This window comes from Pristiophorus japonicus, chromosome 4, assembly GCF_044704955.1.
Source record: "Pristiophorus japonicus isolate sPriJap1 chromosome 4, sPriJap1.hap1, whole genome shotgun sequence".
Taxonomy (NCBI): domain Eukaryota; kingdom Metazoa; phylum Chordata; class Chondrichthyes; family Pristiophoridae; genus Pristiophorus; species Pristiophorus japonicus.
This window is the reverse complement of record NC_091980.1, coordinates 268,570,183-268,588,478: the sequence shown is the minus strand read 5'-3', so window position 1 is coordinate 268,588,478 and position 18,296 is coordinate 268,570,183. Positions and strand designations below refer to the sequence as shown.

Here is an 18,296-nt window from a genome sequence, read left to right as displayed (position 1 = left end):
CTCAGAGGGTTGCGGATCTGTGGAATTCACTGCCTCAGAGAGCTGTGGAAGCTGGGACATTGAATAAAGTTAAGACAGAAATACAGTTTCTTAAACGATTAGGGAATAAGGGGTTATGGAGAGCGGGCAGGGAAGTGGACCTGAGTCCATGATCTGATCAGCCATGATCATATTAAATGGCAGAGCAGGCTAGAGGGGCCGTATGGCCTACTTCTGTTCCTATTTCTTATGTTCTTATGTTCATACATCACTTGAAAGCCATTTATTGCATGGCGTAGGCCGAGGCTTGGATTTGAACTGTATGCCTATCATTTCAGTCAGGGGAATGATTTGGGACGGTGAAAGTAAAGGAGAGAGGAAATAACGAAGGGCAAGAGACGGAAGATGCAAACCTTAAACCTTTTGAGTTCAAGACCAACGGCAGAGCCTTGAACACATAATCTAGGTAGTCACTTCAGTGCAGTACTGAAGTAGTGCTGCAATGTTGGATGTGCTGTCTTTCGAATGACATGTTAAACCAAGATCCCATATCATCTTTCAGTAAAAGATCCCATGAAACTATTCAATGAGAACAGGGGAGTTTTCCTGGTGTTCTAGCCATCATTGACTGTGAAGCACTTTGGGAAGTCCCCAGATCATAAAAGGTGCTATATAAATGTACGTTCTTTCTTTTAAGGAAAACCCTGGAGATCGTGTCATCTATTCACCTTCTAGAAATTATAACAGTGAAGCTTAAAGAGTGATCTCATGTAAACTGTATCTAAATCAAATAGCTTCTGTTACACGTCATTCCATGCTGCACAAAGAACGGGAATTATTTCTCAGGAAATTTATGCAGCCATGAATTACTACAGAAAAATCTTACATGACATAAGTTTTATTAGAAACAGAGACAAGGAAATGTGCTTAAATGGGATGGATGAAAATATTTTCCTTTCTCGTTACAAAAAAAATTATAAGGACAACATAGAAATAGAATATTGATGAATCTGACCTAAATTTATCATATAGGCTGCATTTTGCCGTAGAAATAATGATAAGGCTAACAGCGGTCACTATTCTTTACATGGCAATTGGACTTCAATTTCAGGTGACCGTTCAATCTGATTGGTTAAGGAAATACTTTTTTGCCTCTCTAATTTTCAGTAATTTCCAGCGCAACACCTTATAGAAAGTCTACGGGCAAGTGCAAGCGAAATGAACTGCTGGTGTCGTTAGTTTGCTGCTGAGAGCAAAATGCAGCTCAATATGCTTTATCCACATGTAGACAACAATAGTGTTACATTTCTGTTGCATTTAGTCTTATTTTGTGTTTCATGTTTTGTGCATATTAACAAATCACATGAAAATTGTGATATATCTAAGAAATAGATACAAGAAATTGCATTTACATGGTGCCTTTAACATAGAAAATCGACTCATGATGTTTATCCACTTAGTGACAGAAATGTGCAGCTGCAGGTTTCACTGTATCGCAGAATCACAGATGATGGCCGAGTAAGGAATGCTCAGCATATGTAATAAATGCAATGTATTATTATTCAATCTCTTGTTGCATGGCAAAATCGTGGAATCTGAAGGTGAAGGGTTATATGGCAAGGATCAGATCAGGGCACACAAATGTGACTGAGTCCCCATTTTAAATTCTTGCATTAAGACCTTATTTTCAAGGACTGAGTCTGATCATAACTGTTCACTTGTTGTGAAATAAACCAGCATACAAAGCATTACAAAGTTATAGGAGTATTTAGAGGTCAGAAACAGGCCATTCACACAATGGGTCCATGCTGGAGTTTATGCTCCACACGAGCCTCCTCTCACCCCTCTTCATCTAACAATTTTTTTCTGGCCTCATCTGACAAGGTGTTTTCTCTGTCTGCCTTTGAAAAGATTGGAGAGGCATGTGGTGGCAAATGCAAAAGACACAAATATCCAGCTCACATAACATCATTGTTACACCCCTCGGTTATGCTATTGTACAATAAAATTTGGTAAGGTGAGTCTACTCTGGCACATAGGGGGCATGTAATCCACTTGTAGGAGTAACTGACATCACTGAACCAGAAAGGTTTATATGGTAGACCCGAATTTGTAACATCCACTTAACAGCTTTCAGCTGTATTTTGTTTTAATACAGTCCCTACCAATTATATCATTCACCCTTATTCTGGGCAGGCGCCTATATCAGGCAAATGGAGCTAACCATTTGCCATTACCATTGAATTTAATTTCAAAGACACCGTAAGCCACCTGTAATTTCAGAAAATTCAACAAGCTTGCTAAAGCGGGAATAAGTACTGTTAATCATTCACCTGAGGAGCCGAGTCCCTCAGTACTGTAAGCATACCACTACATCATTCAGCGCAAGCTGCTCCAAGTGTGCGACGGCTTCAAGGTAGGCGACTGGGTGACGTCATCAGGACCCAGGTCACTGTTTGGAGCGCGGGCAGGAGCATCGGCAGGGCCCTAGTAAAGCAGAGGAGCAGGAAGGGATCGTGACTGAGATTCGGTGGGTGATCGTGGCTGACATTCTGCGAATGTTTGGTGCAGAGGTGCAGCGAGTGTTTTGTGGCGGAGGAGCGGTGACAGATCGTGGCGGAGGTGCGGCAAATGAGGGTACGGGGCCCAGAAGAGCAGCACAAGCCAGCCTACACTGCGATATGTGTGCGCTCTAGGTCCGTGCAGCAGAGCAGGTCTCCAGTCGTCCTGGTTAACCCTTGCCACTGGATAAAGGCCTAGCTCTGTCAAGCCCGTGTGGAGGCTGATGTGAAACGGTCACCACACATTAAAAAAATACACGCACAGGCATCTTCCACCCCCTCAACTGGAGTTCAGGACTGGAATATCGGGTCCTTCATTGAAACACCTGTGAACTCATCTGAAAGCAAGTCATCCTCGTTCGAGGGACTACCGATGATGACGATGAGTGCCACTGTAATGCAAAATATTTAATCAAAAAGGAATCCATTTAACAAATTTTGTCTATTGAAAGTACTGCCCCACCACTTTTTATCTGTTTTTAATGCTCCAGGAACTGATTAAAGCTGCTCCAAGTCTCCACTTTCTGACTGCCACCTGTAGTTAACAGTGCCAATTATTGATGCAGACTTCAGGCAGCTTCAAACAACTGTTTCTTAAATACAAATGATCTGTTGGTTTCCAGTTAAATAAATGATTATCTGATAAAGAGGAGCCGAACAATTAATACATTTTACTAATAAGCATACTCGATCAGAATGCAGTACTGTACTATACTTTTAGTAAACCTGTTTATAACCAGAAGAGTTCCACTTTCAGGAACCAACATGATTTTCTCGCTACTCCGGCTGATTAATACTATAGAATTATTATGGTCGATTTTTGATTAGAAGATAAAGTGAATCCCCTAGTTCTGTGACAGATTAAGTAGTCATCCTTTGAATTGTATCATTTGGTTAATTTGTTATCAACAGGCATAAACTATAATTTCGCACAGCACAAGTATAACAGATTCAGTGTTCAAAATCCCATATCAAAATAAGACAAACAATAAAACAGTTAGATTATGGATTTCCTGCATTTTGCTCAGAGTGGTATGGACTGCATGGCCATTGATACTAACAGAGAGCCGAACATGCAACACTCAATAACCAGTTTTGCTTTGCACTAAGAAGTCTGGTGGATTTACCGTCCACCATGTATAGCAAGCAAATCATATTAGCATGAACTGCTATATGCGATGGGGACTGTACAACCAAAACCCATCTTTCAAACAACAACTTTAAAAGCAGAAAGATTCTGATAGAGACTGTTATCAATGCAAAATGAGCTCAAGTTGTAAAATATGTACCTTAAAGGAAGATATTCTGTTTCCTGAGAGGTTGAGCCATTCTAGCTGAACATTAAAGTCCAAAGAATTACCTGAAATTTAAAATATTGTTTTAAAATAATAATTTTATTAAAGCATTTAAAATAAAGTTATATTTGATAAAATTTAAAAGAAAAGAAAAAAGGATTCAGTGTTGTAACAGAAAGCAGATCGTGTATTTATGCAGCACCTCAAAGTGCTTCACTTGCAATGAATTACATTGAGGTTTAGTGGCGGTTATTACGTAGGTAAACATGATTGTTATTTTGTATACAGCAAAATCCCACAAACAACAAAGAGACAAATAACCAGTTAGGCTGTTTATGGTGACATTGCTTGAGGAAGGAAAGTTGGCCAGGACACAGAAAGAACTCCGTATGCTTCTTCAAATAGTGCCATCTCCAACATTCACTTTAACAAGAGGACAGCATCACAGTTTAACATAGAAACATATAGAAACATAGAAAATAGGTGCAGGAGCAGGCCATTCAGCCCTTCTAGCCTGCACCGCCATTCAATGAGGTCATGGCTGAACATGAAACTTCAGTACCCCCTTCCTGCTTTCTCGCCATAACCCTTGATCCCCCGAGTAGTAAGGACTTCATCTAACTCCCTTTTGAATATATTTAGTGAATTGGCCTCAACTACTTTCTGTGGTAGAGAATTCCACAGGTTCACCACTCTCTGGGTGAAGAAGTTTCTCCTCATCTCGGTCCTAAATGGCTTACCCGTTATCCTCAGACTGTGACCCCTGGTTCTGGACTTCCCCAACATTGAGAACATTCTTCCTGCATCTAACCTGTCTAAACCCGTCAGAATTTTAAACGTTTCCATGAGGTCCCCTCTCATTCTTCTGAACTCCAGTGAATACAAGCCCAGTTGATCCAGTCTTTCTTGATAGGTCAGTCCCGCCATCCCGGGAATCAGTCTGGTGAATCTTCGCTGCACTCCCTCAATAGCAAGAATGTCCTTCCTCAAGTTAGGAGACCAAAACTGTACACAATACTCCAGGTGTGGCCTCACCAAGGCCCTGTACAACTGTAGTAACACCTCCCTGCCCCTGTATTCAAATCCCCTCGCTATGAAGGCCAACATGCCATTTGCTTTCTTAACCGCCTGCTGTACCTGCATGCTAACCTTCAATGATTGATGTACCATGACACCCAGGTCTCGTTGCACCTTCCCTTTTCCTAATCTGTCACCATTCAGATAATAGTCTGTCTCTCTGTTTTTACCACCAAAGTGGATAACCTCACATTTATCCACATTATACTTCATCTGCCATGCATTTGCCCACTCACCTAACCTATCCAAGTCACTCTGCAGCCTAATAGCATCCTCCTCGCAGCTCACACTGCCACCCAACTTAGTGTCATCCGCAAATTTGGAGATACTGCATTTAATCCCCTCGTCTAAATCATTAATGTACAATGTAAACAGCTGGGGCCCCAGCACAGAACCTTGCGGCATCTCATCAGCAGAACAATATAGTTCCCAGAGTACTGCCTTGCTGTTTCAACCAAGATTTTGAACTCAAGTCCTGTTGAGGCTTCAACCCCCAACCTTTTGCTTTAGAGATAACAGTGTTATCAACTGAGCCAAGCTATCATAGAAATTACAGCACGGAAGGAGCAATCACTGACTCCCAGCTCTTGAACTGGAGTTATCTGCTCAATTTCTATTTCCCTACCATTTCATACATCATTTTATATATATTTTTTCTGTGAAATTATAGCATGTGCCTTAAGTGACTTGTGATAAAGCATTCAACGTTCTAATAAACAACTGTGTGGAAAAAAAATCTTCTAGCTTCCCCCTTCATTTTTCTAGTGGCAATCATGAGTTTATGCCCCTTGTTACATATACCCTCTCAAAGTCTTTTGCAATTTAAAAACTCCTATTAGATTCCATCTTAATTCTCTGATTCGCAAGAAAAGCCCCAATTTTCAAACATTTCTTGACAACTATAACAATTAATTCCTGTAATTGTAAATAAATTAAGTAAAAAGTGGATATGAATATGAAAGTAAATAAAACCAAATGAAGAAAGACTTGATCATAGTCTACCATTTAAAACTGACTGGTTTCAGTAATGAATTAGCCGAGTAGAAGGCTGCAGGTTGAACTTTCAAAAAAGCTAATAATTAGACAAACATTTTTCAGTTTGGTGAGTTTTATCTGTTGTCAAATGCACTAATAGAACACAACTGGCACCACGCAAATTGAAATGTAACTCTCATCAGCTAATGAAGTAGTTGCACTGACATTCTCCACAGAGAGGCCTAACATACAAAACATTTGATCATCTGAGTTGAAGGAGGGGAAGGGGATGAAGGACAAGAGATTATAAATAAGTGAAATATTTATGTCAGGTACCCCAGTAAGGATTTTACTTTTATTCCATTAAGAATCTACTCTAGGTTTACATGGGATATACAACACAGAAACAGGCCATTCGGTCCAACCAGTCTATGCTCTACTTGAGCCTCCTCCCATCTTTCCTCATCTAAATCTATCAGCATAATACTTTAAACCCTTCCCCCTCATATGCTTGTCTAGCCTCCCCTTAAATGCATCTATACTATTCGTTTCAACTACTCCCTGTGGTAGTGAGTTCCACATTCTCATCACTCTTTGGGTAAAGAAGTTTCTTCTGAATTCCCTATTGGATTTACCTATTTAAAAAGATACCAAATGCTCCTTTGTAGTTCTAAAATCATAAAAAGTATGGAATCACTTAAAACAGATTATTGGTCAATAAGTAAGCCAAACACATTTTAAATTGGTCTCCATAAAGAATAACAGACGTAATAGAATTATTTTATACTTACTAATCACATCAATTAAATTAGCAGCAAGATTCAGCTCCTTCAGATGCTTCAATGTATTTAGTCCCTGCAGTAAAAAAGTAATAAGTAATTATGGTTCAAAGCGTGTTTATAGACTTTCTACTGTCATGGAATTCATCTACTCTGATTTTTCCTTTCTATACATCTTCCCAATTTGCCTCATATTGTTGAGATAACAAGACTATCCTATTAAAGCTCCAATTACAATTTTATGCACTCAGTGAATCACAGAATCATAGAATGGTTGGTTACAGCACAGAAGGTCATTCGGCCTGTCGAGCCTATGCCAGCTCTCTGCAAGAGCACCGTTGCTAGTCCCACTCCCCTGCTCTTTCCCCACAGTCCTGCAATTTTTTTTTCCTTTCAGGTACTTATCCAACTCCCTTTTGAAAGCCATGATCGAGTCTGCCTTCATCACGTTTTCAGGCAATGCATTCAAGGTCCTAACCACTCACTGTGTAAAAAAAAAGTTTTTTCTTATGTTGCCTTTGGTTTTTTTGCCAATCACCTTAAATCTGTGTCTGCTGGTTCTCGACCCTTCTGCCAACAGGAACAGTTTCTCTCCATCGAACCTGTCTAGACCCTCATGATTTTGAGCACCTCAATCAAATCTCCTCTCAATCTTCTCTGCTCCAAGGAGAACAAGCCCAGCTTCTCCAGTCTATCAATGTAATTGAAGTCCCTCATTCCTGGAATCATTCTCGACAATCTTTTCTGCACCCTCTTCAAGGCCTTCACATCCTTCCTAAAATGCGGTGCGCAGAATTGGACATAATACTCCAGTTGAAGTTGAACCAGGGGTTATACAGGTTCATCATAATTTCCATGCTTTTGTAGTCTATATCTCTATTCGTGAAGCCCAGGTTCCCATAAGCTTTTGTAACTACATTCTCAACCTGCCCTGCTGTCTTCAATGATTTTTACACATATACCCCTAGGTCTCTCTTGTCATGCACCCCCTTTAGGATACTGCCCTTTAATTTATATTTCCTCCCCTCATTCTTTCTACCAAAATGCATCACTTCACACATTTCTGCATTAAATTTCAACAGCTACATGTCCGCTCATTCCACCAGTCTGTCTATGTCTTCTTGAAGTCTATCATTATCCTCACTATTCACTATACTTCCAAGTTTTGTGTCATCTGCAAATGTTTAAATTGTGCCCTGTACACTCACATCCAAGTCATTAATATATATCAAGAAAAGAAGTGGTCCTAGAACCGAAACCTGGGGAACACTACTGTATACCTTCCTTCAGTCCGAAAAAAACCATGCACCACTACTCTCTGTTCCGTCACTTAGCCATTTTCTTATCCATGCTGCCAGTGTCCTTTTATTCCATTGGCTTCAACTTTGCTGGTAAGCCTATTATGTGGCACTTTGTCGAATGTCTTGGAAATCCATGTATACCACGTCAACCGCATTACCATCATCAAAAATCTCTATCAAGTTGGTTAAACATGATTTGCCATTAACAAATCTGTGCTGGCTTTCCTTAATTAATCTACACTTGTCCAAATGACTGTTAATTTTGTCCCGGATTATTGTTTCTACAAGTTTCCCCCATTACCGAGGTTAAACTGACCGGCCTATAGTTACTGGGTTTATCTTTACACCCTTTTTTGGACAAGGATGTAACTATTACAATTTTCCAGTCCTCTGGCACCACCCACATTTCTAAGGAGGATTGGAAGATTATAGCCAGTATCTCCACTGTTTCTTCCTTTACTTCCCTCAAAGTCCTAGGATGCATCCCATCCGGTCCTGCTGACTTATCTACTTTAAGTACAGCCAGCCTTTCTAATACCTCATCTTTACCGAAGGCTGTGCTGGCATACTGCAGGCGGTGTTGGACCTCGTCTATGTCTGCCCTTGCTGATAGTAGGCTCCTGAGGTATGGAAAATGGTCCACATTGTCCAAGGCCGCGCCATGGATTTTGATGACCGGGGGGTAGTGCTGTGTGGCAGGATCAGGTTGGAGGAGGGCCTTTGTCTTATGGATGTTTAGTGTAAGGCCTATGTTTTTGTACACCTCGGTGAAGATGTTGCCGATGGCTTGGAGTTCGGCCTCTGAATGTGCGCAGGTGCAAGCATCGTCCGCGTACTGTAGTTCGATGACAGAGGATGGGACGACTTTGGATCTAGCCTGGAGGTGACGAAGGTTGAACAGGTTCCCATTGGTTCTTTAGTTTAGTTCCACTCCAGTGGGGAGCTTGTTGAGAGTGAGATGGGACATTACAACAAGGAAGATCGAGAAGTGTGCTGGCACGATGACGCAACCCTGCTTGACCCCGGTCTGGACGTGGATTGGGTCTGTGGTGGATCCGTTGGTCAGGATCACAGCTTGCAACGTAGTTTAAGCCCTCCCCAACAGCACGAGCAAACCTCCCCGGGAGGATATTGGTACCAGCTCTGTTGAGGCACCCTCAGCTACAACATTGCCAACTACAGCATTTTAGTCGGCATTTAAATGATGATAATGTTCCAGTTCTTCAAAATAGTTTTAAAACAACTATTATTTCCTCCATGTGTATAAGACACAGGGCTGGATTTTCTGTTTCTTAATGCCTCAGTTTGCGGCTAGAGGGGGCGTTAATGGAAGCGCAAGAGGTTACGACCTGGAGCACAGCGTTGAGCGCCCCAACCGAAAAATTTATTGCAGGCTCACCGGGGGCGCAAACCAGTAGTGCCTGGCTGCTGACGATCACTCCAATCATGACATATTCCTGGTGCAACACCCATGCTTGTGTCCGGACGCAAAATTAGGTGCAGCCGCTTCATTTAGCGGCCGCCAAGGACAACGCCTAGAAAAATAGTCAGTACAGGCTTGCAGAGTCGTTAACTGGTGGCTTAAAGGGATGAGGAAGCGCTTGCCTTGGAGGCCACATTCAGTGTAATGTTTACACACAGCACAGTGGTGAGCCTCCGAGTTTGCAGCGGCACACAGACAGACCAGTTCAGCTTGAGAAATTTATTTGTGAAACTTTAATGGGGGCATTACTTGTTCGCCAGCATTGCATTCTACATGCTCTAGCAAGGCATCGGCAACAGAGAAGGGCTGTTGGCCATGTTGGTGGCGGAAGGAGGAGAGCCCCTAGACATCGGGTCAGGAGGCATTACACCCCACGGCTTTACCGGCCGCAATGCTCATACAGGCACCTCTCCGAGGAGCAGTGTGTCAGAACGGTGCTCTTCCGAAAGGAGGTTGTTACAGAGATATGCCATGTCCTGCAGGAAGACTTGCAGCCTCACATTTGCACCAGGACTCTGCTGCCCATCGCAGTGAAGGTCACGGTGGCACTCACCTTCTATACTTCCGGCTCCTTCCAGGCTGCATCAGGGGACATATGAGCATCCCACAATTCGCAGCACATCGCTTCATCTGCAATGTCACATAGGCATTCTACACATGCAGAATGGACTTCATTATCTTCCCAATGAGCAGGGAGAAACAGGATGAGAGCGCATGTGGGTTTGCCAGGATAGCTGGTTTCCCGAGAGTGCAAGGAGCAATTGACTGCACACACGTGGCCTTGAAAGCACCATTCCAGAATGCAGAGGTCTTCAGAAACAGAAAGTAATCGAACTCCCTAAATGTGCAACTGGTGTGTGACCACACACAGCGCAACCTCGCGCTGGATGCTCGCTATCCTGGAAACGCACACAATGTCTTTATCCTGCAGGAGAGCACTATTCCTCAACTGTTTCAGCAAGGCCGAGTCTGGCTGCTAGGGGACAAGGCATACGGCCTGGCTAATGAGCCCCCTCCGCAACCCTACCACAGAGCCGGAGGAACGCTACAATGAGAGCTATGCCGCCACCTGCAACATCATAGAGCAGATAATAGGGGTGCTGAAGCAGTGATTCCAATGCCTGGTCTCACTATTCATTGTGATGTGCTGCACGTTACACAACTTGGCCATCATAAGAGCCCAGGCCTTGCCAGTGGAGATCGCAGGCCCACCTCAGGAGGAGGGGGAGGAGGAGGAGGAGGAAGAGGAACAGGAGTGTGACAATGCCCCAAACCTCCAGCAACACAATGAGGACTAGCAGCAGCATCGGAGGAGGTAGCCTGCCAATGGTGGCGGCGGCATGGCTATTCAGCGGTGGCTCATAAGGAAGCGCTTTGCTTAAATGGAGGTAGCTGAGGGATGCAACTAATAATGACCGCGCATTGTGCCATGATAATGCCACATCTCCATCATAACAGAACAGTCACACACCAGAGGCTAAAGGAAATGGTTCAAGTAACATTTTATTTGGCAAACATGCCTCAAACAACTCCAAAAACCCCCACACCCTCCAATTAAACAAAATGGAGCACCCTCCCTTTCAAAAAACACAACAGATGTTGAAACTTCCCAACATATATACATAGGTCCCATGGGGACATATTTATTCAGTGCATCTTCCGCTGACACTTCCCACCCCTCTGCCTCACATCCCTCCCTCGCCTCCTGCTCCTCCTCAATGGGTCCTCAATGCCTACAGCAAGGCCGCTTGAGGGCTGCTGTGTGTCTGAGGGAGGCAGAACAGATGGCCTAGCATGATGCTCTGGACTAGCTCTGGGCCAGAAAGGCCCGGCTGCTGACAGCACTACCTGAGAATGGGCGGAATCAGTCTTGGATGGCTGGGGTGCAGACCGCGGCAGGTGCAAAGGCGGAATGGCAGTGGTGGGAGCGAGAATAATACCCTCCTGAGAGAGAACATCAGGTTCCAACTTGACCGACTGGCTGACACTTCCCCGGGGCAGAGCCTCAGCATCCGGAGCAATCTGTTGGAGCGCAGATTGCTGGCCTACTTTGGGACCGTTACCTCCCCGTTCGGTTGATGGGGATCCAGACACGATGGCAGCAGTCAGTGCTTGCGTGGCATCAATTTGACTCTGCATCAGAGCATGCAGTACACTGATGCCATCACACGCTGACGGCATGGCAGAATGCAGGCGTAGTGTGGTCTCAACCTGCCATCCAATGGCTACTGCCATGTCAACCATGGCCCACGCCACGATGTCTGGGACCCCATGGTAACTTCTGCCATCCATCATTCATTGAAATCTACCAAGGATGCGCTTGATGGTCTGCTGAGACGCAAATGCAAATGTTGAGGCGGCCTCCACCACACTCAAAGCAAGTGCATCCACGCTCGGCGGGATCCTCACCAATGCACCCATTAGCTTGCTGTGCATCTGCATTGACTCCCTGCACATAGCCTCCAAGTCCAGGTGCTTATCTACCTTTCTGTGAGCCAACTCATGGGCCAACTTACCTTCCAGAGAGTTAGCCCCCCCAAGCTTCCTCTCACGCTGGGCATTGCTGCAGGCCACTGGGGCCAGGAGCGTCAGCTTCATTCAACGCTGGTAAGACGGCCCCTTCCACTGAGGTGGTCTCTAAACGCACTCCCAATGAGGGCATCTTACCCTATCCCAGCACATAACTCTCCATCTCCTCCTCAACTTCCCCGTCGTCTGCAGACGTCCGCTCACGGGCAGACTGCCGCTCTTCCGGCTCATCATCTGTAATCACAAAGCAATAGAAGTGCGGTTATCAGCTGGGGAGGAGGCAGTAAGGCAAGAAGTGGGGGGGGTGGGGGGCATCATTATTTCGGTTGCAACATATTGTAAGGCATGTGGCTTCAAGGCTAAGGGAACTCAAACAAAACACCCATCTCATTCACATACTGTCACAGTCCAGTGGCGGCTCTACCTCTCCGCCCTCCACTTTCAGAACTGCAGCACCTGTGAAGGCACATACTCGCTCCTCCACGTCGGTCAGGTCCTGGAGGTAGAGCTGGCCCTCTTCCCGACAATGCAGCTCACGCATATTGTGCGCGTGTTTGACCTGCAATGACAAAAGCAAAAAGTTGTTAGTGGCTGTGTAGGTGCTCGTGTGTCACATGTGTGTGCAGTAAGGTACTCTCGAGTAATATGAGGAAGTGTGCATATCTGTATTTCATCCTGTGTGGCATCGCAGAGTGGATATATGATCAGTGGGTCTGGGGCACAAGCAACTACAAGTATGAGGGTTAGGCCTGTGACTGCGTATGAAGAGTTGAAAGGTGCTGCTAAGTGGGCTCAGGCTGAGTAACAAGCTAGAAGGAGAGGCTTGGATGGGCAGGGCATGTCTGGTGAGGTGATGGAGAGGTCTCAGGCTGGCTTCAGCAAGGAGTATGGCCTGGTAGACATATAGAAGGGGTAGGCACTGCAAAGCCTTTACATTGTGTGAGACAGTGAGGTTCACATGAAGGCATTAGAAGGTGCATAGAAAGGGTACTCACCCCGACAACCCTCGTAAGGTCGTTGAATTTATTGCGACATTGGTCACTGTTGTGGCCACCATATTCCGGGCTGCAACGTGCTGTGCCACTTCCCTCCACAGCCTTGTCAGAACCCTAGGCGGTGGCCTTCGTCCCCCTCCAGACTGGGGGGCATTCCAGCGACTCTTCACTGCCTCCAGCAAGGCACCAAGGACGATGTCCTCCTTTCTCCTCCATTTGGACGCTCTGAAGTGTAATATATTTATGCTTGGGGTCACCTGACACTAGAGGGCGCCACTGTCGGATGTCATGCAGGCAATAAAGGAAGTCAACTCGTACTTATCCGAAGTGGGAATAAAAGAGATCGGGTACACACCCAAGACAGCTTATAATAACAGGACTCTTGTGTTATTACATTGGCGATGAGGTAAACTAAGAACTTTCCTATTTACAATGGGCACTATTGGAATTCTATACGAATTCGTGGATGGCGATGATTGGGTGGATTTTGTCGACTGCCTGAATCAATATTTTGTTGCCAACAAAATGGAGGAGGAGGCTGATGCAGTCCGTCGCAAGGCAGTTATCCTCACCGTCTGTGATCAGAAGGTTTACGGCATCAACCACGATTGGATTCTTCGGAAGTTATTGGCCAAAGAGAAACTGGAATTGAAAAAGGCCATTGCGATTGCCCAGGCATGCAAGACAACTGATGAGAACTTGAGGCAGATATCATCCAAAGGTTGGAGCTCCACGGCAGGCTTGTCAGATACTGTAAACAAGATTGTGTCGTCTTCTGGCGAAGCTGCTCATGGCAGGGCCAAGTCAACTGTTTACGTGAAACCTGTAGCTGCTCAGAGCCCGACAACTGTTGGCATTGTGGGGGCAATCATCGGCCTCATCAGTGCCGGTTTAAACAATACTCCTGTAATGGCTGTTCGAAAGTGGGACAACTCCAGAAAATGTGCCCACAACTGAGCAAGCGTGCTGTTGCTGCTCATCATATTGTTGATGATGACCAGTCCAGTGCTGACTTTGATACACAATCTGAGGAGGAAGTGTACGTTTGTATTCTTTGTCGTCAAAGAGCCAGCCGATAACTTAATATGAAGCTGAATGGCGTGCCTGTACCAATGGAGCTGGACATGAGTGCATGTCAGTTGATCATGAGCCAAGTGATAGTTGACAAGCTGTGGGATACTGTGACTGTGAAGCCTAAGCTGAGTCCAGTCAAGGCCAAGTTGCGTACTTATACGAAGGAACTCATACTTGTGATTGGCAACGCAGTAGTCAAGGTGTCATATGATGGCAAGATCCAAGATCTACCATTATGAATTGTCCCAGGTAATGGTCCAACGCTGTTCGGTCGGAATAGGCTCGAGAACATCAAGCTGAACTGGAATGATGTCAAAGCGTTGTCCTCGGTGGACAACACTTCTTGTGCTCAAGTGTTGAAGAAGTTTCCTTCTTTGTTTGAGCCTGGCATTGGTAATTTTACTGGAGCCAGGGTGCAGATTCACCTCGATTCTGATGCAAGGCCTGTCTATCACAAAGCTCAATCTGTCTCTTATATGATGAGGGAGAAGATTGAGATTGAGTTTGCAGACTCCAACGTGAAGGGGTCATATCACCTGTCGAGTTCAATGAGTGGGCCAGCCCTATTGTTCCTATGTTGAAGAGTGATGGCACTGTCAGGATTTGCAGAGACTACAAGGTTACGATTAACCGATTCTCGAACAGGTTCAGTACCCCTTACCGAAGGCTGATGACCTATTCGCCATGCTAGCTGGTGAAAAGTCATTCACTAAGCTAGATCTGACGTCGACCTACCTGACACAGGAGCTCGTCGATAATTCGAAGAAACTGACCTGCATCAACACCCATAAAGGACTGTTTGGCTACAACAGGTGTCCTTTTGGAATTCGTTCGGCTGCAGCCATATTCAAGAGGAATATGGAGTCTACTGAAGTCTGTTTTTGTCTCAAGATGGAGCCTTTGAGAAAGCTAAGAGTCTGCTCTGTTCAAACAAGTTGCTTGTTCATTATGATCCGTGTAAGTGTCTTGTATTAGCCTGCGATGCTTCATCATATGGTGTTGGCTGTATACTCCAACAAGCCAACGAGTCGGGTAAGCTACAACCTGTTGCGTATGCTTCGAGAAGTTTATCAAAAGCGGAAAGAGCTCACAGCATGGTAGACAAATCTTTAGCCTGTGTGTATGGTGTAACAAAGATGCATCAGTACCTGTTTGGTCTCCGTTTTGAACTCAAAACGGATCACAAACCACTAATTTCATTGTTTTCTGAAAACAAAGGCATTAATACCAATGCATCGTTTCGTATTCAGAGGTGGGCATTAACATTGTTTAGCTATAAATTACGTTATTCGTCATAGATCCAGTACTGAGAATTGCGCTGATGCACTGAGTCATTTGCCTTTGCCTACACCTGATGTGAAAACACCTCAACCCACAGATTTAATGTTGGTAATGGATGCTTTTGAGAGTGATGAAACTCCAGTCACTGCTCAACAAGTTAGGATCTGGACCAGCCATGACCCTATTTTGTCGGTTGTGAAACGTTGTGTCCTCCGTGGTGATTGGTCTGAAATACCTATGGAGATGTGTGAAGAGACCAAACCGTACACCCGTCGCAAAGATGAGCTGTCCATTCAGTCAAATTGTTCACTGTGGGGTAATCGTGTCATCATGCCTAAGAAAGGTAGAGAAAGATTTGTACATGAGCTACATAGCACTCATCCCAGTATTGTTATAATGAAAGCCATTGCTAGGTCTCACGTATGTTGGCCTGGAATTGACTCTGATCTGGAATCATGTGTGCATCAGTGTAATACTTGCATGCAGCTAAGTAAAGTACCAGCGGAATCTCTGTTGAGTCTTTGATCGTGGCCTTCTAAACCATGGTCGAGGATCTACATCGATTTTGCAGGTCCATTCCTTGGAAAGATGTTTTTTATTGTGGTAGATGCATATTCAAAGTGGATAGAGTGTAATATTATGTCATCCAGTACATCTAAGCCACTATTGAGAGCCTAAGTGTCATGTTTGCTACTCATGGTTTATCTGACATTGTTGTGAGCGACAACGGATCTTGTTTCACAAGTCTTGAATTTCAGGAGTTCATGAAACTCAATGGGATTAGACATGTGAGGTCAGCTCCATTCAAACTTGTTTCTAATGGTCAATCAGAGCATGCTGTTCAAACTAACAAAGTATGAAACGCGTAACTCAGGGTTCACTTCAAACTCATTTGTCGTGTATATTGCTCAGTTATAGGACAATACTTCAGACTGTTATGGTGTTTCCCCTGCTGAACTACTGAAGAAGAGAAATTTCAAGACCAAGCTTTCACTTGTTCATCCTGATTTAAATGATCGTGTTGAAAACAAACGTCAAAGTCAGCAATTGTATCATGATTGTACTGCTGTGTCACGAGATATCTCTGTCAATGATCCAGTGTTTGTACTGAACTATGGTCGAGGTCCAAAATGGATTGTTGGTACTGTTACAGCTAAGGAGGGTAACAGAGCATTTATTGTTGTGCTCAAGAATGGCCAAACATGCAGAAAACATGTTGACCAGGTAAAACTGCGGCACACAGATGAACTGGAACCATTTGAGGAAGATCCAGTCAGTGACCCACCAACTATCATTCATTCACGAGAGGCCTCTGTTGTCATTCCTGAACCCGGACCTTCTGTCTCTGATGTTGTTATTACCATTCCCAGAAAAACTTTTACTCAACCTCCAGTCACAACTGACTTAGAACGTTCACCTAGAACTAATGTTGAACTGAGATGATCAACTCGTGAGCAGAAAGCCCCAGATTGTCTTGTATTGTAAAGTGACTGATACTAAGATCTTGAAAGGGGGATGTTGTAATATATTTATGCTTCGGGTCATCTGACACCAGAGGGCGCCAGCATTTATTGCCCATCCCAAATTGCCCTCGAAGGTGGTGGTGAGCCGCCTTCTTAAACCATTGCAGTCAGTGTGAATGTACTCCCATAGGGCCCAAGTTTCCACCCTCTGGAAAAACGGCGCATCTCGATAAGGTGCGCCAACTTTCTGGAAGAAAAAGGGCGCCGAAAACTTACCTTGTGATTCTCCGGTCTCCTCAGGATGTCTTCGTGCTTGGCGTGGCGCAGCACAAGGGGTCGGGGGCGGAGCCAGGTCCCGGCGCTGAAAACAATGCCGGTACCTCTGCACATGCACGCTAGAGTGTGCGCACATGTGCAGCTCCAGGCCCCCTGAGGCTGCGTACGAGGGGCCCGACCCTAGCCCTGGCCAAATGGGCTCACAGGGCAAAGTTCGGGACTCGGAACTCCCTCCCGTTCAGCTGCCTTCCCCCCGCCCATCCCCATCCCGTTCAGCCTTGCCCCCCTCTTCTCCCCGCCACCCAACCATCGGCGGCAGGCCCCGCCCGAAGTGTCAGCGGCGGCGGCCCCACCCGTTCAGCCTCTCCCTCCGCCTCTCTCTACCTTCCTCCCTCCCACTCTCCTCCTCCCCCTCTCTCTACCTTCCTCCCTCCCACTCTCCTCCTCCCTCCCTCCCCTCCCCCTCGTCTCCCTTCCCCCTCTCTCTCTCTCTCTCTCTCTCTCCCCTCGTCTCCCTTCCCTCCCTTCCCCCTCGTCTCTCTTCCCTCTCGTCTCCCTTCCCTCCCTCCCCCCCCCTTCATCTCCTTTCCCCCTCTCCTCCCTCCTCTCCCCATCTACTCCCTCCCCCCCCATCCTCTTTCTCTCTCTCTCCCCCTCCCCTCCCTCTCTCACCCTCCCCCCCTCTCTCTCTCTCTCCTCTCCCCTCCCCCCCGTCTACCCTCTCTCTCCCCTCCCCCCTCCCCTCCGTCTACCCTCTCTCTCTCCCCCTACCCCCTCTCTCCCCCTTCCCATCCCTCCCTCTCTCCCACACCCCTCCCCCTCTCTCTCTCCCCTCCCCCTCCACTCCCTCTCCTCTCCTCTCCCCCTCTCTCCCCTCCACTCCCCCCCTCTCTCTCTCCTCCTCCCCTCTCCCCCTCCCTTTCCCTTTCCCTCTCCCTCTCCCTCTCCCTCTCCCCCCCGCTCTCCTCTCTCTCTCTCTCTCTCTCTCCCCCCCCTCCCCCTCTCTCCCCGCTCCCTCTGCCCCTCCTCTCCCCTCTCCCTCTTACCCCTCCCCTCTCCCCCCTCTCTCTCTCTCTTCTCTCTTTCTCTCTTTCCCCTCCTCTCTCTCTCTCCCCTCCCTTCTCTCTTTCCCCCCTCCTCTCCCTCTCTCTCTCTCTCTCTCTTTCCCCCTCGTCTCTCTCTCTCTCTCTCTCTCTCCCCCCCTCCCCCCCCTCTATCTTCCTCTCCC

General features: G+C 45.9%; 1 protein-coding gene across 5 annotated transcripts in view; it reads right to left on the bottom strand.

Moving 5' to 3' along the window:
* The window catches only part of lrrc9 (leucine rich repeat containing 9), a 302,164-nt gene that overhangs the window by 258,023 nt on the left and 25,845 nt on the right, over nt 1-18,296 (bottom strand). For all 5 annotated transcript variants that reach the window (XM_070877538.1, XM_070877541.1, XM_070877539.1 and 2 more), the window contains 2 exons: nt 6,679-6,742; nt 3,830-3,900 (listed from right to left, as the gene is read on the bottom strand). In XM_070877538.1, coding sequence (XP_070733639.1) covers nt 3,830-3,900; nt 6,679-6,742 — 135 coding nt within the window. The remainder of the gene's footprint in view (nt 1-3,829; nt 3,901-6,678; nt 6,743-18,296) is intronic.